Source organism: Pecten maximus, chromosome 13, assembly GCF_902652985.1.
Source record: "Pecten maximus chromosome 13, xPecMax1.1, whole genome shotgun sequence".
Classification (NCBI taxonomy): domain Eukaryota; kingdom Metazoa; phylum Mollusca; class Bivalvia; order Pectinida; family Pectinidae; genus Pecten; species Pecten maximus.
Genome location: NC_047027.1, coordinates 28939880 through 28966951, shown reverse-complemented (window position 1 = coordinate 28966951; position 27072 = coordinate 28939880). Strand labels below are relative to the sequence as shown.

The following is a 27072-nucleotide window of genomic DNA, read 5'->3' as shown; positions in this document are numbered from 1 at the left end:
GTCTGAATATGCCAATTTTGTGACATATACGATAACACGCTTGCGCACAACACACTAAAAAACCTGAAAACAAAAATGGCTTCCAATGTGAATCGACTGCGGTTGAAAACGATAACAGATTCCGCAATGAAGAGAATAATGGGAAAATGGATAAAACATAATCCTAGAATTAAACTGGGGAAGCAGTACAATACAGTTCAAACATGAAAACAGCAGTAATACGGACGCTGCTCGTATTCTGCTTGATTGCTGGATAGTAGGTCATGACAATCTCGGTAATACACAAACTCGGTAATAGTTACATAAACTCAGTAATATTTATACAGTCTGTACCAGAACATCGCTACTGTCACTATACTACATTTTGTATATGTACAGTGTTTACACTTATTTACACATAAATTTGTGTGCCGGAATATATACAGAACGTGTTATTTAACATTTAAACCACTGTATAATATCGTTATCCCAGATGGAATATTTCGCCTTGTAAACTATCGAGTGTTTGTGTTGCCGCGATTTCAAAACAGTCACGTGATGATTTAAAAATAATTTCCGCGCTAAATTTAGAGGGGGATTCACAACTAAATCAAGTGGTCAAGCTGGACATAGGGATTGACTGTAAACATTTGGACAGCACAGAAACATAACTGGAAAGGAACAAAACACGTATATTCAATGAAAATTACAACGTTTTTACCGTGATGTCCCTTTAAGAATCGTTCCATAAATAGCATAACTCTTAATAATAAAAAAACGTCAAAAACAACATGATCATACTTGTCATTTGTCATTTGCAAGATTACATGTAGTAGTAGTATAGGTGTCCAAATATCATATACTTAGCCACATCGCTAAAATTCCTCAGATGGACCTGGAGCCAGTGTTGTATTTGATCCACCACAAGACAGTGTAGACATTATTGAGAATCAGACCATCTCAGATGTCAATTGTTCCACCGACTGTAGACCACCTTGTTTCTACACCTGGTCTAGATCAGGTACAGATTACACAAACCCACTGAGTCTGTCTGTGGCCACGAGGACCAACGCCGGACAATACACGTGTACAGCCAGAAACACTGTCAGTCAGGGAACAAAGACTTGGAACCTTATTGTCAGATGTAAGATTTGTCTATATTTTAAATTCTATCACGTCCAAAATATTTCTGATGTTTATGAAGTATGTCAACTATTCTTTTGTTTTTTGTATACGTACATTGTATCAATTCTTTTATATATAAACCAGCCTACTCGTTCAGTGTTAACAGACTCTATAACGTTTGAGATTCAAACTAGAAACGACGAGACTTAAAGTATTTTGTGTTGTTCTTGTTTAGTATCAAAAGTCAAATATGATTTACCGGCCCCATACGTATTTATTTACTTTAATACTTTTTTTTTGTATTCTTTGGTATAATTTTTAACTCACATACCCGTATGTACATTTTCGCAAATCATGTTTTGTATTGAAAAGTAGTTTTTGCTTTTAAAATTTGAGATGATATTGATTTCATATAATCCATTTTTATTTTTAAAATTATTTAATTCTAACATCTGTATGTATTACAGTTCCACCACGAATTCTCAGTCTTGGTTACACTGACGGTGGTTCTGACGTGGCTGAAAATGGACTTAAGTCACTAGTGTGTTCGGTGGAGAGTTTCCCTCCGTCCACAATACAGTGGTTATATAAAGCCAACAACACAGTTCTACTGACCAACCCAGACGTCCTGGAGAGTACTTACACCCTGACTAACGCTGACTGTCTGGACACCGGACTTTACACCTGTTCTGTCAGAAACAGTGTCTCTACCACAGCGGTCACCAGGGATATATTTATAAATGTTCTGTGTAAGTTTGTGAAAGAAAGTAAATTACTACACAACCAATCACTAACATGACTAACTCATTGACCGAGTGAGCACTCACTTCACCGAGTGCTCACTTTTACCGAGCACTCAAAATACCGAGCACTCACGGAGTACTCACTTCTTACTGAGCATTCCCTGGTATATACATAACGTTATGCATGTATTTATAGCTCTGTGCTCTCAGACACTTTCTTATGAACCACGACCAGATCAAAGGATACTGATATTAATAAAAATACATGTATGTGATGTACCGATCCCATAGACTTACTAGAGTCCCCACGGAGAAGGGAAGCCTTACTCGGGCACATCTGCCTCCGTAATCTCACGTAAGTTATCAAATACTAGACAGTACTTTGGTATAGGGAAGCCTTGTTCAGGCACGTCTATATCTGTATTATTACCTTTTTGTCCGGCCTTATCGCGTCTGTGTCTGACAAGGAAGTGAACCGTAACTAGCTTCGACCGCCGCGTTTTATAGTCTCGCGAAAGTGGAAACTAGCGCCACCTATTATAAAATCAGGATCTTTAGAAAGCTTCTAAACCTCCTAGGTATATATTACTTATAAATGTCTACTTGACATCGAGACTTATAAACCCAGTGGAAGACGGACAGTCCGAAACGACAGGTAACCAAACAGTGGTTCACCACACACTGCAGTCCAAGGCCTTACAGAAATATCCCTACGCCTAAGGTTTAGTTATTGCAGAACTACCAAGTATTTTACACTTAATTTTTACTTGGAGGAAATGGTGTCAATTCAGTTTCAAAAATCACATATTCAGTGGCTGTGATCTAGACCACAGGCGCCTGCATAGAAAATGAGAAATTTGACAAAGATGATATCAGTAGTATGTCTACTGTGTAAACGTGAAGGCCGGAAACTCCGTCTCTCAGCTTGTCCAGATTCCTCATTTATATACGAAGTTGAAAGGTACATGCGTTTATACAATCGACTGTCACCAGGTGCATCTCAGCATGCATTTTTTTCCCGAAAAAATCTTCGGGTCGTTGAAGAGTTTCATCTAATTTGCGATTATTTGAAGAGTTTCGCGCAATGAACGATGCTTTATAATCATACATTTTTGTATTATTTTAAAAGTGAGAGTCCCGTGCACCGAATATGACAGTACATGGGAAAAGCGAACGAAGTCAAAAATGACCATTCTGCAACACATACACGTACATGTAGTAGGCCTAGCACTATACTTTGAAAACAAAAATAAAAAAATAAAATTAAAGGGAAACGAATTAATATACTTTTGTCACAAAGGTAGCACAAAATGCATATTTATATGATTAATGTTTGTCAGTTTGCTGAAATCAGGATGAACAAAAGGAAAAGTATATCATGAATAAGACTTTCATCAGCTTATCTATGTATTTTTTTCATTTTCTGTATTGATTATAGGTAAACCACGTCAGGACCCAAGAGTTAAACTTAATAACGATTTTGGATTAGCAACGACTGAGACTTTAGTCATGAATGTCATGTTCCTTTCGAATCCGGAACCAACTTTTTCTTGGTCTTTCGAAACATCACCAGGCACGGGTGTTACAAATCTTGTCAATGGCAGAGACAATTTTGATATTCAAAATATGTTCACAGTGAGAAATATGTCAGCCGTATCAGTCGGGACACGAAAGAATATACAAGCGTCCTGGTTTAGTGTCTACAATGTAACGGCGACGAACAGTCAGGGCAGTGATACACTCAGTTTTACTGCTGCAGCAAAAGGTGAATACATCTGATACTATTATTGTAGTTTATTGAAGAATATCTAAAGCTTGCGCCAAACTCTCCTTTTACCGCGCTGTTTCCTAAATGTTGCACCTCTAACAATCTAGAAAACATGACGTGATTGCTTCACAATTTTCATAGACGACACGGAAAAACTAACTGCATTACAAATTAATCAAACGAAGCGAGGATTCTATTGGAAAACAATTGCGGTATAACGACATCATGTTTACCTTTTATAAAGATTTTCATTGCAAAGAATTTGACTAGAATTAATCTTCGCGGGCGGGGCAGACATAGCCTTGGTGATAGCTAATTGTTTGCATGATATTAAATGACCCTAGCATATTCCCAGGGTTTGTACGTCAATCTTCGTTACAAATAAACATTTTGGCAACGAATGCCACTAATTGTAAATAAGGTCGAATAAGTATCTCAAAATTGTGGATTTAGCTACCACTAGTCGTCACATCCGCCATTTCGGAGCGGTTGAAATTTACTAGTTCATGCATATTTAAAAAAAACATATTCTTTCTGGTATATGTGGTCAATATCATTATCAGTTGAAAACCAAACATATTTTGAATGTATATTCTAACGGTTTGGTACGGGGTCAAAAAGTGTCAGTTTAGGTGTATTTTCCTTGTGTTACCCTGGCTCCCATGTCTGATATCCGCATGCTAAATATTAGATTAGTCAGTTGTATTGCGTATAGCATTGGGATTATATTATTAAAAACAACAAGTTTGGCAAAAAGTCAGTATATATGCATAACGCGGTGACAGTTAAGGTCACTTTGTCTCTATTTTCAAATTTCTTCTGTAGGAAAACCAGACCCTCCGTATGGGGGTTTAGCTATGTGCCCTTTTGAAGATCGAGCCACGCTGAGTTGGACACCCGGCTTCAATGGCGGGTCTAGTCAAACATTTATAGTTGGTATACGAACAGATACGCAGAACAGCATAACAATCGACAGAAATATTAACCAGTCTGACCCAGGACGTGGCCAAAGTGTTACTACAACAGTTACAGGTCTGGCAGCTGACACAAAGCATTTCTTCACTGTATATGCTGTTAATGAATTTGGGAACTCATCTTTGATCCAGGAAGTTAACTGTACAACAAAAGGTGATCGATTTTTCAATAAACAATTATAACGTAGTGGATTGTAGGTTATCCCAGTCATTTTGACTTTGATTTGTCGATCGTCAGTGCTTATACACTTATAGCTTTGAGAATAATTGTTCTCTGATAAAATGATTTCTCATTAAAGTCGGCTAAAAGAACAGATCACAGTGTATAGTTCATTTTTCTGATATTTCATTAAATCTAAATGATGATCCAACGTATTATTTAAGTAAAGAACCAGCCTAAGAACAAATCAAACATATATGAAATATGAAAGTTGAAACAACAGATTAATAAATTAAATTGAAATATAAAAAAAACTGTTAAAAGGGATAAACAGATCTCGTATTATGCTCCAGATTTATACGTAAATGAGTTTCTTATTTGTATATGTGTCATTGGAAATCCATTAATAGACTGGATCTTCCTTTTATGCGTGTCCCCACACATACAACAATTAGATAACATACTTCCTATAGTTCTACTCCACACATATGCAGAGATAATTGTGTATATGGCGGTTATAGTTATATAGAGAGGTAAATGCTAATAAAACAGATGGATTTGACATTAGACGACTTCTTCAGTACAAATGGTTGATTATTTCGGCTTCAGTTGTCATATATAACATGATCATACTAGCAGTTTAATTTTAAGAAATGGAAGCATGCGACAACCCAAAACTTGGTTACATGTGTCAAATAACTTGCAGTGACCATAAACTTTAGGATACAATGAAATTTTAAGAAATATTTCGGTAAAAAAAAAACTCTTAAAAAATGTAATGTTTGTTGATAACAAATAAAACGTGCTTTCTTATTCAGCACGTCCATCTCTAGCCGAAAGTACAAATGTAGCAGCAGTTGTGTTGCCAGTCACTGGTGTTCTAATACTGCTGTTGACAGCTGGTGTCGTGATTTTTGTCAGACGTAAGTACATATACTGAGAACAAACAATGTCGTTATCACGTTTTTAACATATCTTAGAAATATAGTGTGAGAAGATCGTCACACCAAAAGTAATTATAAATGATTTTCATAATACAGAAATAAGGTGTTGAATGTTGTTTTGCAGGAAACCGACAACTGTGCTGTAGGTAAGTAGATGTACTTTAAATAAGAAATTGTGCTGCACGTAATTGGAAATGCTGAAGCTACTGCATGTGCTGTATGTAAGTAAATGTGGTGTACGTAAGTAAATGTTCTGATAGTAAGATGTTGTAGATAAGTTAATGTGATGTAGGTATGTAACTGTGGTGTAGGTAAGTGAATATATTGTAGGTAAGTAAATGCTCTGTATATAAATGTGCTGTTGGTATGTAAACGTGTTTTAGCTAAATAAATGTGCTTTATGTAAGTAAATGTGCTATGGGTATGTAAATTTGCTGTAGTTATGCAAATGTGGTTTATGTTCGCAAATGTAATGTAGGTATGTACATTTGTTTTGTAAGTAAATATGGGGTATGTATGTAAATGTGTTCTAAGTATGCAAATGTGCTGTAGGTATGCAAATGCGCTGTAAGTAGGTACATGTGTTGTATGTACTTATATGTGCAGTAGGCATGAACATTTCTTGCAGGTATGTAAATGTGCTGTAGGTATGTATAATTGATCTAGGTATAATACTGTCATAAGTATATAAATGATTTGTTGATACATGTAGGTATACTTATTATTATTTTGATACGTCAGCATACCTTTTAATTGTGATGACAGATGATTTTTGTTTGTAAATGCGTATATGTCGGTTTAAAATGTAGGATTACCTTGACAGAAACACCAAGCGTCATAGGATCAAAAACGTAAATATGCTTATTTGGTTAGCATTTATGTACAGTAATTAAAGCAGCAGCATTATTGAAACAATGTAGCTTTGAAACAAACGCTTTCTTTTGATCATGGCAACATTTCTTATGTTTCAGAAATTGTCAACTTCCAAAGCAGACGGAATTGCAGAATGTTCAACTTTCAGAAAGAGGTAGTATCAGCTATTGTAATCACCGTTACCATAGAAAATACGTTACCTAAAAGGTGTATATTGTTTTTATGTTTTTATTTTTGTTTTCCTATCAGTTTTAAAACTTAACGGGCATAAAACAAAGATTCTGCTTTGATAAATACCTTTGAATTTTCAAACGAGCTTAATACTTTTATCTTATTTACAGACGGAAACCCTGATAGAAATAATGAAAGGTAGGACTGCATTCAGAAAAAAATTATTGAATAATGCTACATTAAAAAAAAAAATTAAATCACTTGACCGTCATAATTCATGTTTGCATTTTTTTACGCAGATCTCCATATCAACAACTTGATCCAAATGACATTGCTAAGCCGTCCGTATATTCTGAACTTGGAGGGATTCAGCACAGTAAGACAGTTTTGCATATAAATGTTTACATTCGTAACGAGGAAGTCTCGCTGCTTACATATTTAAGCAGTTTGTGATTATATTTGTCAGTTACGTACATTGTAATATGTTATAGTTTAAAAGACATTTTTTTTTATTCGTCAATAGTTTAAGTGTTTGGCTGCCGTTGTTTGCCTTGAAAATAACAGTCCAGGATCAATTGATAATTCACCTGTTTATCACTGTATACACACCAGCTGGCGGCTTACAAAGTCATCGTTGCCCACTGGACCAGAACGAAATTGACCATGGCTTAAAGATAGTAGATATTTTAGTGTAAAGAAAGAACTCGAATTTAAAATAGGCCGCATTACAGAGTAGACAAAGTAGTTAAACTACTAAAAATGTAGTAGGATTTTGTTTGACTACAATTCAGATTGGACGGAGTTCGATGTAGACAGAATCTACTGTATTTTTCTCTATGAATCTAATGAAGTGTCCATAGTATTGTTGTCTTGATATTGATTTTTGTCGAAGTATTAACGTTGAAAAATATCCAACATAATGCAAATCAACAAAATAATAATGCTTTGTTGTTTTGAAATGAACGAGCGTAATAATAAGGGATTGAGGTTAAATACCTTGATGTAATTATTCATGAATATTCATACAGTATATTAATGACCAAAATGTGCATTTACCTGAACGTTGATATTAATATCTTGCTTCGGAAACATTAGGAATTAGTATTAATGTACTTTACTTTTTTACTTAAGTGAATTAATGTTTCCACATTATTCTTTGTACTTACAGTTTACCAAAACGATACAGTCGGTGATGGAGAGGGCGGGTAGGTGATGCTTATCAGTTTTCCTCTGCAGATATTTAAGAAGTATAATTTGTTTCCCTTTTTGGTTTGTAATACACTTTCTTTACTCTTAAAATTATATTTATATCGATGTTACCATACTCGAAATTATATCAATTTGTCTATTATCTATTTGTAATAACAGACAGTACCAGTCTTTGGAGGGACGCTCCGATCCGAACGTCTATGATGAACTTCACAGTTCAGCATCCGGTAAGTGGTAGTACACATTGTAGCTTAATACCAGAAATGTAAAGAAATATAATACATATATGTTTTACTGTAAAATATTTAGTAAATGAATAAATATTTTTTTTCAGATACTGACTAGGATTCAAATTTTGTTTCAGTAATATCTTCATTAAGTAGGATTCACACATCATGTTTGAGTTTATTCGAGTATTTAATAATCACAAAATGAATTTTATGGAACCACATAATTGAATGACAAATTAATCACGTTGCATTATCACATTTTATCATTGTAACCATTTTGATTGTGTTTGATGTTCTTGCTTTTCGTTGAGGTTATTTGTGATCTCTGTTTGACAGGAGATAAAGGAACATATGTCAATACCGTCATCGGCAGAAACAGGAAATACTGATACGGACGAGAAAACGTTTACAGAAGATATACAACATGTCGTATGGCATACTGAATTGTATGTAAATTAAACAGAAATAGTTGTAATCTGCTGAGAACCGCGTCTGAAATGTTCTGGATTTGAATAGAATAAATATTGCCAGCTTCTAATCAGGCAAAACAAGTACGTCCACAGAAGAAGATCATAACCATTATAAAAGAACAGGATACGAATGTTGTTTTGTTACAAAACGTTATACCTTTGTAGCCGCTGACTTGTCAACTGTATATCATTGAACAAAACAGCGCTGTGGGAAGGTGGTACTTACCCAGTCATCCCGTCAATGTATCCAGTGTCTTTCCATTAACAGGAAACTATATCGGGAATACCTCGATAACTATTTGATGTTTTACATTCGACAAGTTGTTACATTTTGCAGCCAGTTAAAGATTCACTACTGTTAAATAACAATTCAACTTGGTTTTACTGATTTTTCGTATCATGCCAAAGTTCCCTTCTTTTCTGAACTTGTGCCTTTTCCAAGACTGTATAACTAAAGTATGAAATGCTGCCATTCTTAAAGAAACGGATTGATCAAGTCCAATAGTGACATTGTAAACATTTTAAGAATGTTGACCGGCATTCAAAAACAACGGTAGAGAATTCGTAGTAGAAAAGCCATCACATTGAGAAACACATTTCAAGACATACATACAGCTTTTAAGCACCGATATGACATAGAGAAATGGGAGAAGTGATTTCCTTATGCATTTCATTGTTTGCTTATCAAAAATAAAATATAGTTATTATTGTAGTACTTTTTCATTTAAGTCACCATCGGAGATTTTTACATTCGTATTTGTTATGCTTCATTTTAAGTTTTATTACTGCTTTGTTTAATTGACGTTGAATACTTTTCAATAAAGTCTCTAATCAGAACATTCCAAGTTTGGTGTTAAATTAAAAATGGACATTTGACGAAAATCGTCAGTAGTCAGTTGGCAGCTTTGGAAGATATTTAAAATGCATACATTCAGCAAATTCAAACAAGTGACCTCAATTTATGATTTCGGTAATCTCCAATATCAACCAACTCATCATTGTGTTCCCTACACTTTGTTAATCAGTACAATTATAAACCATATTCCTACATAACAAGGGGAAACATTCGATCAAATCATCTGCTTTTTGCTACATTAAAAAAACCGATAGTGCCATTGACTTTTACAAGTAGGCTGCTGGGATGAAAAGCCACAAAGTTATTCCAAACACAATCTTTCCCACGCTACAGGTCGTATTATTCCAATCTTTAAAAATCGTTAAGCAAACTTCTTAGAAACAAAGAAGTAACACATCAAAAAAGATAACACGGAGGTCGTTACCTACATAAATATATGCAGTACTGATGTGACTTGCGGTAGAGTTTTTTTGTTTTGTTTTTGTTATCTTTTTATTTATTTTATCTTATTTATTTTTTTATTTTTATTTTTTTTTTTTTGGGGGGGGGGGGGGGGGGGGGGATTCTATTTTCTTTCTAATGTCTATAACGACGCGTGCTTCTTCACGGTCTTCACGTTCCTTTGATACTGTCTATTAATGTAGCCACTATCTTCGAAATGGACATCATGTATGACGTTTCGTTGTGTGGAACGACTAGAATAATACACGTCTGCCATGCTGTACACTGTTTTTTATTCAGTAGAGACCTACCAAACACATCAATGTAGAGAAAGTGTTGACTAAATTAACCTCTAAGATAATGAGCATTCATCAAACTCCTACAGTGACCATTCTAGGTGTCTCAGTAATAAATGACAAAGACCCAGGAAAAAAAAAATACCCGAGTGTATAACTCTTGATCTGGAGTATCTTTTTTTAAAGATAACAAGCATTATCGGTTAAAATGGTGATGTACATGTGATTATCGCAAAAAAAAAAAAATAATAAATAAATAAACATAACACATATCAGGTGAGCCGACCTAGACAAGCATGACAATAAGCATTTTGATGCAGTGGATGTAGTTACCAGATACATTTACTTATTTCCAGACACATTAAATGCCATCATTCGTTGGTGATATACACTGCATCATTGCCACATGTTTGTACATTGTATACCACAAATTATTCAATTTAGTCCAACATTATGGCCTACCTCTAGGCTGCATCTGTACGCACACGTATGTAACAACATGAAGGATCACCCCTGGGTCATCTGTGTGATGCAATATCGTTGAATACGTTGAATCGCGCGTTTGACAATAAACTAGAAGCTTTCAAAAAAAATAGCCTCTATGTTTTTTACGTACACCGTATCTAATAAATTTTCGTCTGGAGTATCTTAGCATATGACACTTATATAATACACACTTTGTGAAACTGTCCAAGAAGTTACGTACAGCTGCCCAATAAGTAACGTAAAGCTGTCAAAAAAGTGAAGTAAAGCTGTCAGATAAGTGACGTGAAGCTGTCAGATAAGTAACGTAAAGCTGCCCAATAAGTTACGTAAAACTGTCCAATAAGTAACGTAAAGCTGTCCAATAAGTGATATCAAGCTGCCTAATAAGTAACGTAATGCTGTCCAGTAAGTTACGTAAACTGTCCAATAAGTAACGTAAAGCTGTCCAACAAGTGACGTAAAGGTGTCCAATAAGTTACGTAAACTGTCTAATAGATAATATCAAGCTGTCCAATAAGTAACGAAAACTGTCCAATAGGTTAGGTAAAGCTGTCCAATAAGTGACGTAAAGCTGTCCAATAAGTTACGTACACTGAGAAATAAGTTAGGTAAAGCTTTCCACCAAGTGACGTAAATATGTCCAATAAGTGACGTAAAGCTGTCCAATAAGTTACGTACACTAAGAAATAAGTTAGGTAAAGCTCTCCACCAAGTGACGTATAGCTGTCCAATAAGTAACGTAAAGCTGTCCAATACGTTACGTAAAGCTGTCCAATAAGTTACGTAAACTATCTAATAAGTTATATTAAGCTGTCAAATTAGTTAAATAAACTGTCCAATAAGTTGGGTAAAGCTGTTCAATAAGTGACGTAAAGCTGCCAATAAAGTACATAATATATCAACAAGTTACTTAAAACTGTTCAATAAGCTACGTAAAACTGTCAATAAGTTAGGTCAAACTGTCAATACGTTATGTAAAGCTGTCCAATATGTTACGTAAAGCTGTCAATACGTTAGGTAAAGCTGTAAGTAAGTGACGTAGAGCTGTCCAATAAGTTACGTAAAGCTGTCCAATAAGAAACGTAAAGCTGTCAATAAGTTACGTAAAACTGTCAGATAAGTTCCATGAAGCTGTCCAATAAGTTACTTAAAGCTGTCCAATAAGAAACGTAAAGCTGTCCAATAAGTTACGTAAAACTGTCCAATCAGTTACTTAAAGCTGTCAAATAAGTTGCGTAAACTGTCAAATAAGTTATGTAAAACTGTATAATAAGTTAGGTAAAACTGTCCAATAAGTGAGGTAAAGCTGTCAATAAGGTACATAAGCTGTCAATAAGTTACGTAAAACTGTCAATACGTTACGTAAAACTGTCCAATATGTTACGTAAAGCTGTCAATACGTTACGTAAAACTGTCAATAAGTGACGTAAAGCTGTCCAATAATTTACGTCAAACAGTCAATAAGTTACGTGAAGCTGTCCAATAAGTTTCGTAAAGCTGTCCAAGAGATTACCTAAAACTGCCAATAAGTTACGTGAAGCTGTCCAATAACTTACGTAAAGCTGTCAAATAAGTTACGTAAAGCTGTCCAATACGTTGTATTTCAAGCTGTTAAATAATTAACGTAAAATGTTTAATAAATTATATTCAGCTGTCCAATAAGTTATATTAAGCTGTCCAATAAGTTACGTAAAGCTGTCCAATAAGTTACCTAAAGCTGTCCAATAAGTTGTATTTCAAGCTGTTAAATAAATAACGTAAAATTGTCCAATAAATTATATAAAGCTGTCCAATAAGTTATATTAAGCTGTCCAATAATTTGCATGAAGCTGTCCAATAAGTTACGTAAAACTGTCAAAAAATTACGTTGAACTGTCCAATAAGTTACGTAAAACTGTCCAATAGCTTACGTAACACTGTCCAATAAGTAACGTAAAGCTGTCCAATAAGTTACGTTAACTGTCCAATCCGTTACGTAAAGCTGTCCGATAAGTTACGTAAAACTGCCCAATAAGTGACGTAAAACTGTCCAATAAGTGACTTGAATCTGTCCAATAAGTTACGTAAATATGTCCAATAGGTTCCGTAAACCTGTCCAATAAGTTACGTAAAACTGTCCAATAAGTAACTTAAAACTGTCCAATAAGTTACGTAAAGCTGTCGAATAAGTTAGGTAAAACTGTCCAATAAGTGACGTAAAGCTGTACAATATGTTACGTAAACTGTCTAATCAGTTACTTTAAGCTGTCCAATATGTTACGTAAAGCTGTCCAATAAGTTAGGTAAAACTGTCCAATAAGTGACGTAAAGCTGTACAATATGTTACGTAAACTGTCTAATCAGTTACTTTAAGCTGTCCAATATGTTACGTAAAACTGTCCAATAAGTTAGGTAAAACTGTCCAATAAGTTACGTAAAACTGTCCAATAAGTGACGTAAAGCAGTACAATATGTTACGTAAAACTGTCCAATAAGTTACGTAAAACTGTTCAATAAGTTATGTAAAGCTGTCCAATAAGTTTATTATTTAGTGTTCCTAATGGACTGATACAGTTTACTTTTTTGAGAGCGACATGTGATTTAATTCTATGATTTCTACTTCATATTTAACACAAATTAATTAAATGATATGTTTCAATGTATACCTAGCGATTAACTTCGAACAGGATTGACACCTGTCTCTGGGTGTATGTATTAATTGAGAGACAACAATGGCATGTCAATCTCATTCGAAGTCAATCGCTAACTTATGGCTAGAATAAATAGTACAATTCGGTTATATGTCTTTGAGTGTATGTATTAATTGAGGGGCCGCGGTGGCTGATTGGTAAAGGTGTCAAAACATATTATCACCAGCCCTCCATCTCTAGGTTGATAGTTCGAAGCCTACGTGGGGCAGTTGCCAGGTACTGTCCGTAGGCCGACGGGTTTTCTCCTGGTAAATGTACTTTGGCTCTCCTCCACCTTCAAAACCGGCATGTCCTTAAATTACACTTGCTTTTGATAGGACGTTAAACAAAATAAACCAAGTATTATTTGATCTGTTTTCTAATTGATAGTGTGTTTTTTCATATTGATATCATTAATTACTATCAATTTGGAAGTATCACTTCATTGTACAGGTCATGATACCCTGTGGTATATATGAGGCATATATAAATGAAAATAAAAAGTAAGAAAACGAAAAAACGCAGACCCTTTAAAATCCTTCGTGTAATATTTTCAACAATGTTAAAGTCGAATCCCTTTCTAGGATGCAACATTAAGGAATTTTCTCAAGTTGTTGTCATTCGGCCTGATGAAGCCGTCAATACTAAATGATATAAATAATTTAACATTTATACCAATGTTTTGTGTAGAAAATGATATCAACAATTCACATCGAGATTGTGTTACAGAGAGGAACCAGTGGGTAAAGTTTGATAGAAAGACACTGCAGAGGAAACTCTAATACAGGTCAAGTCAGACTAAACATGTTAAAGTATACACAATGTTCATTCAACTTCGACGAAGATGCAGTCAACGCTAAAGCGAACCTCAATTCATGCAATACGTTGTTACTAGGAACTAAAAAAAACACTTAACTCACACTCACGGAAACATTTCTCAGTCAACAATCTGTACACCTAGTAGCGCATTGTTGTAATTGTAACCCGGTGTTTAACGGTATACATTACGACAGGGATATATCTATTTATAGCTTTAAATAGGACCGTACCGACCAGGAAGTTTACATACAACATGTACGTATACAGATATACGTCCAATATTTACCTAAAAAATCGGCATTTATTTGTATCTCACTGTGATATAAAACTCATCCGGTTCATCTTGTTACTTCTGACAGTCTCATCATCGTCAGGTACGTATCTACTATAGCATTACCTCTCTACCATGTATGCTATTTATCCTACAGATACTCCATATCCAGTATTTATACCTTGACAGAGTAATGGAAATAGGAAGATACTATATAATAACCCAGTAGTTATCTTGCTTGATAAACAACATTACGTGGTTGGGTTCGAGTTACTCAGCTGTTTGAACAAACAGACTCTGAATCGAATAACAAAAGCAAAAAATAATTCACCATCAAGCTTACGATGCTTCTCTAACTACCACACGAACGAAACGAAATTTTAAACTTAAAACAAAGTAACACGTGTTTAAGCTTCGATCTGATAATTATTATCGCAGGATACATTGTTAAAACAATGACACATGGATTGTTCTCACTTTATTCGTGTAATTTATGATTAAACTGGATTTGATAAGTGTATCGTACATACCAAAGTGTGGCTCAGCTTCATGTTAATATAGAAAACGTTGGATATCATTTGTGCGTGACACCAACGTATTCATTTTATGTATTATCCAAACACAAAATAAATCAATGTCCTTATGATATAGTTTAAAGATCGAAGTAAAGAAGGAAATCTTTTAATTTGACCAGATATGAACATTTGGACCAAACAATAGCCAAGGACCTTTAGCTAGCTGAAGTAGGGTAGTTATCCAGAATTATGTCCCTGGTAAGGGTTATTTCCTCTCGGGCTACGTCATTGGGGAAAGAACCCGTACTAAGGATATAATTCTGGATACACATTTATATCCCTCTAGAGATGGCCATGATGATATGTTACATGCTACTTTAAATATATATATATATATGTCTATGTTTCATGTTTTATAGACACGCATTGTTGCTGTTAGCAAATTAAAACGAGTATAATTAGCATGATAATATTTCGAGTGTGGAAGCTTTGTCATTTTTAAAATATAGACAATTGTCATTTAACAAAATTAGTTGTGGCAAGTATTCAGAAAATAAATATATAAAATACACCATGATTATGTAACTGTTCGAAATATCATGTACAACGACTAACTGGCCTAACACATTGTACAAAACTACCATAACATATTTTAACAGTTCATTAGGGTTTTTATACTATAATCATCATGGTGAGTATATTCACTACAGACGGTGTTGTCCTTAACATTAAACGAGTGTTTCTTTCCCCTGCTATTTCAAAGATAAAACGCAAGTACATGTGAATGTCACAATTAAGTAGCCAGAATGAATTTAAGCTACTCGTAGCCAAGTTGTCATGTATTGACGGAGAAAAAGTTTGATCTCGTACTGAACAAATATAGATAATCACTTTTATGAGGCAATCCGCCCCTTTATCAAAACACAAAAAATTACAAATACAATCACATAATATATATATAAGAAGTACTGGAAATACAATAAAATACAATAAGAATAATGTTTTAGTAACTTGAGAAACCACAATGAACCCTTCGGCAAACGTGGGCCGAAGGCGGATGCTAGCGTGACTGTATCATGTTCAACACTAGAACGCTATTTAACAAGCCTTATTGTTAACACTGTTTGAATTACTTCTTTGTCCCATATAATCATTACAAGTAATTCGTATCCTCCATACATTTATGTGAGGATCCAGTGTTATCTGGATTATACTGTTCATATTACTTCTTTGACCCATAATAACTTTTATGCATATACTTCAGGAGAAATCGTATGTAATCAGTCCGATTTATTATAATGTATATTTACTATGCCTTACGTCTTTTTATGAGAGTTTTAAATAATAAATACGATATCAAATTTCAACAATTCACCAACCCTTGAAGGAGCGGGGATATCACAAGCCTGCTTTATGTTACTGTTTGTCGTAAGGGGCGACTTATTGTGCCACCCACCCACCCCACCCTCAAACACCCAATAGCTACTGTTGGTGTGATGGTTTCCACAATTCCATCTATAATGGTACATTAGAGAGACCAAATCAATCTATGGTTTATGTAAGACTGATCCTTTCTGTACTTTTATTGTCTCGTCTCCTCCTAACAAACTGATAACATTGATGAACCTCAGATGAAATATAAGAAAAAAATATATGAAGAAAATCTGTGAAACATAGATAACAAAATAAAACTAAACTTAAACAAAATTCAGGATGGCGGCCTGTCGGACATTTTGTTGCTTTTATCTGATTCAAAATAAAATGACACCAGGCTACGTGTCATAAGGGTAGCTTATTCGAATCCCGCCATGGGCATATGATACGGTGTTTACTAATTTCTGAATAAAAGGTACCGAGGTGTTCCAGTGATTTCTCATTGTATTGACATGTATACGTATACACAGTGCTGTAAAACGTATTTGATTTCAATACATATCGTCTATACAATTATATAATTTCTTCCTCCTTTTTTCAAATATATTGAGGTCCTCGATCGCGTGGTACGAACACGACCTTGTGTTTTTTGTTTGCAACTTGCCTCACGTTTACCAGATGTGCACGTGCAGCTATTAGCTACATGTAGGTAAAATCGAGTTCACCTAAATGCGGGTTGAATTCGCTTGTTTGTTGTTTCAATTATAATCACCTACCAGTTTTTTTCACGGACGAAATTCACATGATCCCGTACATAAAAATCTATGAATACATATATTTTACGAGTTTCAAAACATTGTTTACATCGATTGATGTCTGCATACATGTTGTAATCATAATCCCGTAGATGATGTTACGTTTCTTTCCCATATAAGTGTGAGGTCCGAGTGCATATATAGCCATATGTCCAGGAGACTGATTGGCTTTTGTTTAATCAATATTGGGTTTTACAATATCGATTGACTTTTTCGTCTACTTGGACGAGACGTGGCCTCAACTGACGATCACAATTATGGGTCCCCAAGATTGGTACAGTAATACTATTAATCATTAATGAGCATCCATATGACGGTAATGTATGCTTAGTTCAAATTGAATGTTTTTTTTTTTTTATATCCAGGGTACCGTTAACTTATACGTCATCAGAACCTAACATTATCAGGACTCTTGATAAACTTTTAACTTAGACAACTAAATATCTGAAATGTGGTTATATATACTTCCGTTGAAACCATCAATATATATTGCATCAATTATTTTTTTTTAAATTAGATAATTCAAACATTTTAGATGCTGTAACCCTGACAGGGTCGTCTGAGTACGCTGTCCCTGGGACTGAGTTTACACTGACGTGTGATGTACCAGAGGGGGCTAACAGTATCCAGTTTTACCGCCGTCCTGACGTCACTACTGAAGTAGGTAGTGTACAAGTAGGTGGTGACCAATGTTACAACACCAAAGTCACCGCACCCGTCCTCTGTACACCGGATGTGTGTTCCTGTGTAACGTCTGGAGGCCTTGGTACAATGTTCCGGTGGATCATACAGCCACAGACGGGAGACCATGGATCTGTGTGGTACTGTAGACGTACCAACCTTAACCTACCTGATCAGACACTCGACAGTGATGATTATACACTCAACGTGGCAGGTTAGTATTAAATATGAGTTTTCCTGTTTACAATGCATTAAGTTTTGCAAAATATGAACCGGATAAATAAAATTAAAAAAAATACTGGACAGTCAGGATTATACACTGAACTTGGCAGGTGAGTGTTAAGTATTATAACAACGTGTGTTAAATCCCTACATGTATCTTGGTAGCAAATAATTGATAAAAGTATCACGCACACACTGATTGTATAAATTTGAAGTTCGATTTAATTTGATAAATCTACCATTTTAACGGGTTACAGATTCAGGATAATAAAGCGACATCTGTTCTGATTTACAGTGCTAACATGCAAACCGTTGACGGTTCAGGCCGTGTATCACCTGGCACCACCCGACAACTCGGTGACCCATTTGTCGAGCATCGTTGTGAAATACAAAAGACAATGGACGAGACCACGATACCAATTACCGCAGCTCATTATAACACACGAGCGAATCAGCGCTCTCGGATTGACAGGCCACGTAGGACAGAAATAACAGACCGATTGTCTGTCTCGTGGAAGGCATACAAGTATATATGTGCTACTGCATTTGAATAAAGGGTGGATTGTCAAAATAAAATATTTATGGGAATTGTGTACTTTTCCCAAGTGGCAAAAGAAATATCTTTGAAGTAAAAGGACTGTTTTACTATCAACGTAACCCAATTTAAATATTGTAAAAAAAATCTCAAATCCCCAAGTATCACTAATTGGTTAATTAACCGTAAATAGACAGATGACATTTGTGTACGGTAAATTATTCTGTACATTTTCGGTGTTTATTTTAATACTGGTAGGCATAGAAACTCGTCTTATTCTCATAGGGGCACACATGTAGTTCTCATCGATATATAAATTTTGCACATTTCTGTTGTCGGAACGATAGCGATAACGTGGAAGAAATTGAGGTGTTGGACAATACTGTATGTCCCCTTGTGATTAATGAACATGGCGATTGTTTAAAACTGTTATCATAGATTTTGATTAAAGAATCCTAGCTTATTATTATCGGAGGGACTTGACATGTTACCTTGACAGAAGATCATTAAATGTTAACAAAATTATTCCATTTACATGTAATCCACTTCATATCCCTATGTATTGAACACGTTTCCGTGATAATATTAATATATAAATCCTACCCTAGATCCCTATTTTAGGGTCAATTTGAGAAAGGAAACCAAAAATCGTATGTAAAGTTTCTCTAAGAATGTTTGAATAACCGATCACGGGTGTCGTTATCACTGTCGGCTGATTGTAAGGTCCTGTCAAACGCATCTAGCGTTTTGTCATAATTTGGCATGCTATAACCAGTGCCTTTTCACTTGAAGTCAGATTTGTCTCCGGTTGTGTGCAATAATGGAGAAGAATAAGTTGGGGCGACTTTATCATCCTGGAAAACCAGCAAATGAAAGTTTACGGCTTACGGTTTTGGACCTTTTTCGTAATTAAAACTGCAGGAAACAAGAATTACGGACATAGTTTTGTAGGCACACCAGCCGTCGAGGCTCAGAGATATGCAAGCAATTGTACGTACACAGTTAACTTGTGTTGTGGGTTTTTTGGGATGGACTTCTTTGATTTTATTCAGGGGCCGTCAAATGCCCTAGAAACGATAAACTTGTTTGACCAACTTTTACAACAACGGAACGAATTTAGAAATCTGATTATTCATAGGGGTGACTGTAATATTCTTCATAACTGCGGCTTTCATCATCACACGGTCGGAGAACAATTACTACGTAATCTTCTTGGTCAACATGGCGTGGAATTGTTATTTCAGCCCCCGTACAGTCCTGAACTGAACGCTGCCGAGTACGTTTTTCACCTCATGAGAAACGGTCTACGGGAAAATGCTACGTTAACTTTACTGAACTCACAACGACATTGGCAATTACTGCCATTCCCAATCATGCCTTCGAAAAACTGTTTAAAAAATGTGGATATGTATAGTGACTACTGCTTACATTTCTAACATATGTTTAGTACCATATATATATATCATAGACACGGTGAAATTTAAAAGAGAAGTCTAATAAAATCCTATATATAATTGAACATTGTATCAATCTCATGTGGTCTGTTATTTCTGTCGCACGTGTCCTGTTAATCCGAGAGCGCTGATTCGCTTGTGTGTTATAATGAGTTGTGGTAATTGGTATCGTGTTCCCGCCCACTGTCTTTTGTATTTCACAACGATGCTCGACAAATGGGTCACCGAGTTGTCGGGTGGTGCCAGGTGATACACGGCCTGAACCGTCAATGGTTTGCATGTTAGCACTGTAAAATATCCGATGCAGTTTTTAAAAGATCCCGTATGTAGACAGAACAAATATAAAGAGGTTATTTTTCCTTAATAAATAAACATTTGCTTTTAAAAGAATAGTTATGCTTACTTGACATTGCTCTCATGATTACCGTTTTAGCCTATAGTCCTATATAATACAGTAAAACAATATTGTACAACTGTAGCTAGTACATCAGCTCTGTCTAATACAAAACTTTAAATAATGTTGCAATATTAAACTGAAGAGTTGGTGTATTGTCCTAATTGTAAGGTTGTATAAACATAAAGGGATCTGATATAAGTAATAGATTGATAGGGTGTATATGTAACATTACAGACGGTCCCGGCACCTCCATAGCGCTGTCTCCGTCCGACGCTATCTACACCAGGACAGAGGGGGACACGTTACCGGACATCACCTGTACAGCGGACTGTAGACCTGGCTGTACCTTTGTCTGGACACGACCGGACAACACCAACTTTACTGTCTCACCTGTGTTGTCACTGGGACAACTGGACAGATCAGAACACGGGACGTACAGGTGTACTGCTAGGAATGTTGTCGGGGAGTCGACTATAACAACAAGAGTTACAGTACAGTGTACGTACATGCATGTATCTATAATAGTCCTGTGTAGTAATTCATTGTCATTGATTTTATATATATGTAACATCAGACATGATTGCTGACATAAGTTTACACATCAAAAGATAATTAAAATCAACACATATCTGTTTAGCATTACAAACGTTGGTGTTTAGTACAGTTTATGTTAAGGTGTAGAATTATCCAACAAGACAGACCAATCAATGGTGGAAAAAATAAAAAAATAAAACATCGTCTGCATGTTGGTATAATTTTTCACTTACTCTATTTTGCATATGAATTAATGTTAAGTTTTATCATAGAAATAAAAAGAAAATCCAAAACGAGTCGCGTTACAAGTAATCACAAATTAACAGGTCTTGTATAAAAAGGGGTGGTATCGCTCCATGGTTAGTTTGTTAGAATTCATCATTACCCATATTAGCCAGCGTCATTTGCTGCCAATGCACCGCTCAATTCCGTCCGAATCTCTGCTATTAATTTACAGGTACATTTGTAGCTGTATAATGTGACGTGTCATCATAACATGTCCTGACACGAAGACATTGGTGACACAATATGTCTACTTTACTATTAGACTATTACTTGATAATTTCAAGGGTGTGGTAACTATCATGAATAGGTTGAAGCCGACTGAAATCCAGCTCGCTATTTATTCTTTCTCCGGAAAAGTTATTTTTGAACCACAAAAACCTCTCCATTAGATTACTCATTTTAAATTTTCCATGCCAAAAATTTTACCCGTAAACCATTTACCCGTCTTTTCCCCATGCACTTGTTTTTCATTTTTTAAAAATGTTTATGAATAGATTTGTTTGTTAATTAAGTGTTAAATAAGTTGAATTAAGTAATTTTGGTGTATATGTAAAAATTAAACCCCCCGGCCTCAATTTAGCCTTGCTGCCGAGTTTTTCAAGACTAAATAAATCTCAATGTTGCGGACGTTAGGCCGGGTTCATTCTGCCGAAGGAAAAAATTTTTAAAATGTTTTTAAATTGAAAATTACGCCTCGACTCAGGTGTTTTAATTTAAATTTTTGGGGAAAGTGATTAAAACACGATACAGTACATTACTTTCCAATTATTACTTAATTTTAGTGAGGATACCTTTATTAGATATTATGGTAATAAAGATTGCTAAAAATTACCCCTAAAAATTTTAAACCCCTGTTCGTTCCCCAACCAAACGGGTTTTATGTACAGGTATGAAGGAAATTTCACCCCAGGGCACTGGATGGTAAAATCCCATAAATTTTTTTTGGATTTATCATTATTATTTTGTTGAAAATAGTATCAAGAAAAAAAAAACCCAACGAATTTTTTGGTTAAATTAATACAACAAATTCATTTTTTAAAGTTATACATTTTATTTAGTTTTTCAGAATTATATTAAATTTGGAGTACCTTATTGTAATCAAAAATCTCCTTGAACCCTTTTTACTATTTTGGTTTTTGAAAAACATTAATTTATTCCTAAAGCTCACTAAATTTATAAATAGATTCTAATATATGATTACTTAATTAAGGGTTAATAAATAAAAAGGTAACCCTTTAAAAACAGCCTTTTTTTTCGGAAATAATTTTTGACCACACAAAATCTTTTAAAATTTTTAATTTATTTCTTTTTAAACCTGAAAATTTCAAGGGGAAAGCTTTTGTTAAGATAACAATGGAACAATTAACCAACGTTTATTTGTTTACTTCCAAAAGACTTGGTTATGGACGTTAACATTATTAGAAAAATAATTTTTGAAAATTAATCCCCCCTTGGGCTTTGGACCTTTTCCCCACCTCCCCCCCAAAGAAGTCATAATAATAAATTAAAAAGTAAATAAATCTTAAATCATTACAATAATCACACACTTACCAAGAATTTGTCAACAGGTGGATTTTTTGGGTCGGGACTCATGTAAGAAACAGGGGATAATTACATAACGTCTACACAATCATTTCACTTTTTTATTGTTTTATTATAACGTAAATTATGTAAAATTAACAAATTTTAAAACACATTCAAAAATGTTTTGATTAAATTGGTTACCTACATTGATAAAATATATTAAAAATTTGACAAAATTCGCTTACTTTAAATTTGAAATTAAAAATCCGCATAATATGTGGCCCAAAAAGGTTCCCGGTATTCGACAGTAACAAGCGGGTTTAGGATATATTTCAATTTTAATAAGGGTTAATTTAACTTTTAAAAGGGGCTATTTAAAAATTTTCAGCGAAATTATATCTCCCCCCTTTGTTTGTATTTTTAAAAGGCTTATTTTTTTTCCTTTATATATCATTCAAAAAATTGGGTGTTGTAATAATTTGATGTCACTTTGAAGCTTAAATCCCTTTGTATTTTAACAGTTTTGTGGTAGTTGTTGGAAAAGGGGACGTTGGTTGTTTGGTTAGTGTTTTAGCCCGTTTTGGGTTTATAAGGTTTGTTTTTAGGAAAAAATTAAAATTAAGCTTAAAAAAACGAAAAAAAGGGGCACATAAACTTTCGTTTCAAAAATAATAATATAAGTAATTAATCCATTAATTGAAACAACCTTTTTGGGAAAATCTTTAAAATAATTAAAATAAAAAAAAAGAAACCCCAAATAAAAAACGAGGAAAATTTGGGAAGATGCTGTAAAAAATGAATTTCTGCCATTTAATAACAGGTTGGTGTTAAAAACAACGGTTAAACTCCAATTTGAAAACCCAGAAGAGAATTGTTGACATTTGAAGTTGTCATTTTCAATGAAACGACCCATTTTTAACGACATCTCAGGTCCGCTTCCAACATTACACCGGCACTAAACGAAATACAAAAGAAAAATAGCAGTTTTCTTGTATTTATATAATTTGGAGCTGTAGGTAGGTCTTCCTTGGACATCACGTAAAAAGAGATTTGCAAAGAAGATATTCTGTAGATGCGGGTCAAGTTATTGTATGCCTTATTTTTAATATATCAGGTTTGAATAACGAAAATATTATGATGTCAACGTCATCGCTGGTGTCAAGTTTAAAAAGTTGGTCTCAACTTCAAAAAATTCATTTTATACATTTACTTCCAGCAATAAACCGAAAGGGCCACGTAATACAATGTAATAATTTCATTTCAGCAAAAATATCCCTTCATTTATTACACAGGCAGCAACAAGTTCGACATCACTTCCATTAAGCCTTGAAATATAAATAGAATTTAAATTGAAGTCGTGTCGGCATGCAGTGACGCGGTGTTTTATAAAAAAGAAAGGAAAGTGACGGGGGAATAAAAAGCACTGCATCTTCCGTAAAATGACAAATGTGTCGAACTGCAAATCAAATTATATGAAAAAACTTGGAGAACTCATTTCCTAGTTGATTCTCAAAGTATGGTTGATAGAACTTTTCTCTGACGTTGACAATTTAATCGCGGACAAGTCAAAATCGGTCAATTTACGACAATTTTCATCGGCAAATTATGCTTTCGTTCATCATTGAAACATTAAAAATAATGAAGATTGTGTGCAAATTTACAGTTTGTCAAAAAGGGTATGATGTTTCAAAATATTATAAGTATTTTTAAAAATGAAAAGTAAGAAAATCGTTGGTTGAGACACATTTTCTGCCAAAACGGTTTTGATATGGAAGAAAAAGACTCTTTCATTATATGTACATGCATGATTGGATATATATGAGAGTCTTATGATATGTCAACAGAAGGAGAGTTAGGAGGGCAAAACACAGATTTTACAATGAGATAAATGCTGCATAATTTTCTTAATAACAGAGTCTTCCAAATATAACAACGAATGATAATACCTATTCAATGATGTTAAAGCTAACCATTAAATACCTGTTCACTGATACTTAAGTTAACTATTTCGGGAAATTTTAAAACCGATGTTGAAAACTTTTATCGAATAGGTTAAGAAAAAAAAACGAAAAATTGTATGCATTAATCATTTAAATCCATTCCAGATAGACCGTCAACCGTAAGTCTGACTCCATCAACTGTGACCTACACTCCTACAGAGGGACAGACTATCCCCACCATCACGTGTTCTGCTGACTGTAACCCGGCCTGTACCTACAGCTGGACAAAGGAAGGACAATCCATTACAACAGGGTCAGGTCTCCAACTCAACAACATACAGCGTGGTCAGGGGGGCGTGTACAGGTGTACGGCCAGCAATGGGCACGGGAGTGACGTCAGCGTCACCATCAACGTCATTGTAAATTGTGCGTATTTACTACTCATGTCGAATGTTGCCACATAATGTTACTCGTAAATCGATCGAAAGTTCTTCTTATTTCCTATTCAATACTTACACAAATTCAGTTTTGCTAATTCAAACATTTAATATGACGTTGTAGATGGTCCAAGTACATCCATAGCTCTATCCCCGTCCGACACTACCTACACCAGGACAGAGGGGGACACGTTACCGGACATCACCTGTACAGCGGACTGTAGACCTGGCTGTACCTTTGTCTGGACACGACCAGACAACACCAACTTTACTGTCTCACCTGTGTTGTCACTGGGACAACTGGTCAGATCAGAACACGGGACGTACATGTGTGCTGCCTGGAATGTTTTCGGGGAGTCGACTCTAAGAACAAGTGTTGCTGTACAGTGTAAGTATACGAGGCTAACATAGATACACAAATACACAAGTCATAAGTGAGCATATACAGATAAATGATGTTTTTCTTGCTGATTTACTAATACTTCTGATCACGTTTGTTATGTCAAAGTCGATTTCAGCGAAATCCATATGTGATATGAACCAAATTTTATAACATCTTTCCCATAAATTTACATTTTCACTCCACTTTGTCTTCATGATACCACTAAACCCATATCACATCACTTCCCGATTCAGAATATTGGTCTCTCGCTTCAGATATCTTAATTGAGTTGCTATTTTCCGACATGCGGATACATTAGCGATGTAGTTTGATACTACTAGTTGATATTTTATAGTGGTCACAAGTTAGACAATACTAAACAATATGGTATAAACAATATGATATATCTATTGCATGGGCACATTACTATTCTCATGCGTAACTTTGAATCATTCTCTATAACAATGGAGGACACAGATTTTGGCCCTCAAATTCTGCCAGTTTTCAAAACAATGCTTCTCTAATTATTTTGTCATCTATATCAAGCCTTTAGTGCGGCAGTGGAATCCTAAATTAAAAAGATATGAAATTAAAAGAACATCACATAGATCCTCCACTAATCTACGACTAAAATCATATTCTTCTGAACTTCCAAGCGTTTAGATTGTATCACGTATACGGTCACAGGGGTTAGGTTTTATATTTTGAGAAACATATGGCGTTTGTGAAGAGTGACAAGACTAAACATGTTACACACATTCATATTATAAGGCCGAGTCTCAGTCAGATTGTCAAATCGGGTTTTAAAAGTTTTTAGAGTGTATATAGATACTTTATTTCTAGCTCGGTGTTATTTCACTGCTGTCGGCTCGTATACCCTCTGCTCCGGGTTTCAATCACATCGAGTTTTTAAAGTGTTTAGAGTGTATGTAAAATGCCGTGTGCCCAATCCTTTTTAAACCGAGCCCCTGCGTTTTGAGTGACACATAATAATACACTTAATCGCGTATTAAATTCATATTATTTGGGAATCATAGATATTGAATGCGAATGATTTGTTAAGCTTTAAAATGTCGGTATTTATGTGTATCTTCATCGTAATATCAAAACGTGTTTGGAGCTATTTTGTGTTGACATGGCGTCGAGAGTAGCTGACTGGCTGTTGTTCCACTTCAGGGAACACATGTACGATAAGTAAAATGAATTTACGAATTTAATTACTAACGTCATATCGTGGCGACCGAATCTCGCAAACTGACGATATGAATTTTGATTTGTTTAACGTAAATATAAAGACAGTTAATTCTTAAACTTTGATAAATTGAATATACAGGAACATCTGGATATACTTTACTTTTGGGCATATCTCTTATCGAGGCTTGTGATTTTATATTTCATATTATTGCAAGCTAACACAGTCCACATTTTAGCTCATCTGCCAGTCGGTAGGTGACCTTATGCTATGGTGCGGCGTCCGTTGTCCGTCCGTCTGG

The 27072-nt window shown here is 34.9% G+C and overlaps 2 protein-coding genes and 1 long non-coding RNA gene across 3 annotated transcripts; all 3 read left to right on the top strand.

Moving 5' to 3' along the window:
• The first annotated feature begins 1730 nt into the window (after positions 1-1730).
• LOC117340967 lies at positions 1731-4513 on the top strand. The gene is made up of 3 exons (XR_004535521.1): positions 1731-1853; positions 3286-3612; positions 4441-4513. It is a non-coding gene; the product is annotated as an uncharacterized LOC117340967 (long non-coding RNA).
• An 8-nt stretch (positions 4514-4521) lies between these two features.
• LOC117340628 lies at positions 4522-9458 on the top strand. The gene is made up of 9 exons (XM_033902391.1): positions 4522-4528; positions 4564-4743; positions 5568-5672; positions 5818-5839; positions 6665-6720; positions 7037-7113; positions 7906-7942; positions 8106-8173; positions 8513-9458. Exons 1-9 carry the CDS (start codon positions 4522-4524, stop codon positions 8633-8635), a joined length of 675 nt encoding a protein of 224 aa, XP_033758282.1. The 3' UTR covers positions 8636-9458.
• An 8935-nt stretch (positions 9459-18393) lies between these two features.
• On the top strand, positions 18394-25608 carry LOC117340627 (lachesin-like). Its single transcript, XM_033902390.1, has 3 exons — positions 18394-18568; positions 24926-25186; positions 25322-25608. Exons 1-3 carry the CDS (start codon positions 18394-18396, stop codon positions 25606-25608), a joined length of 723 nt encoding a protein of 240 aa, XP_033758281.1.
• The last annotated feature ends 1464 nt before the right edge of the window (positions 25609-27072 follow it).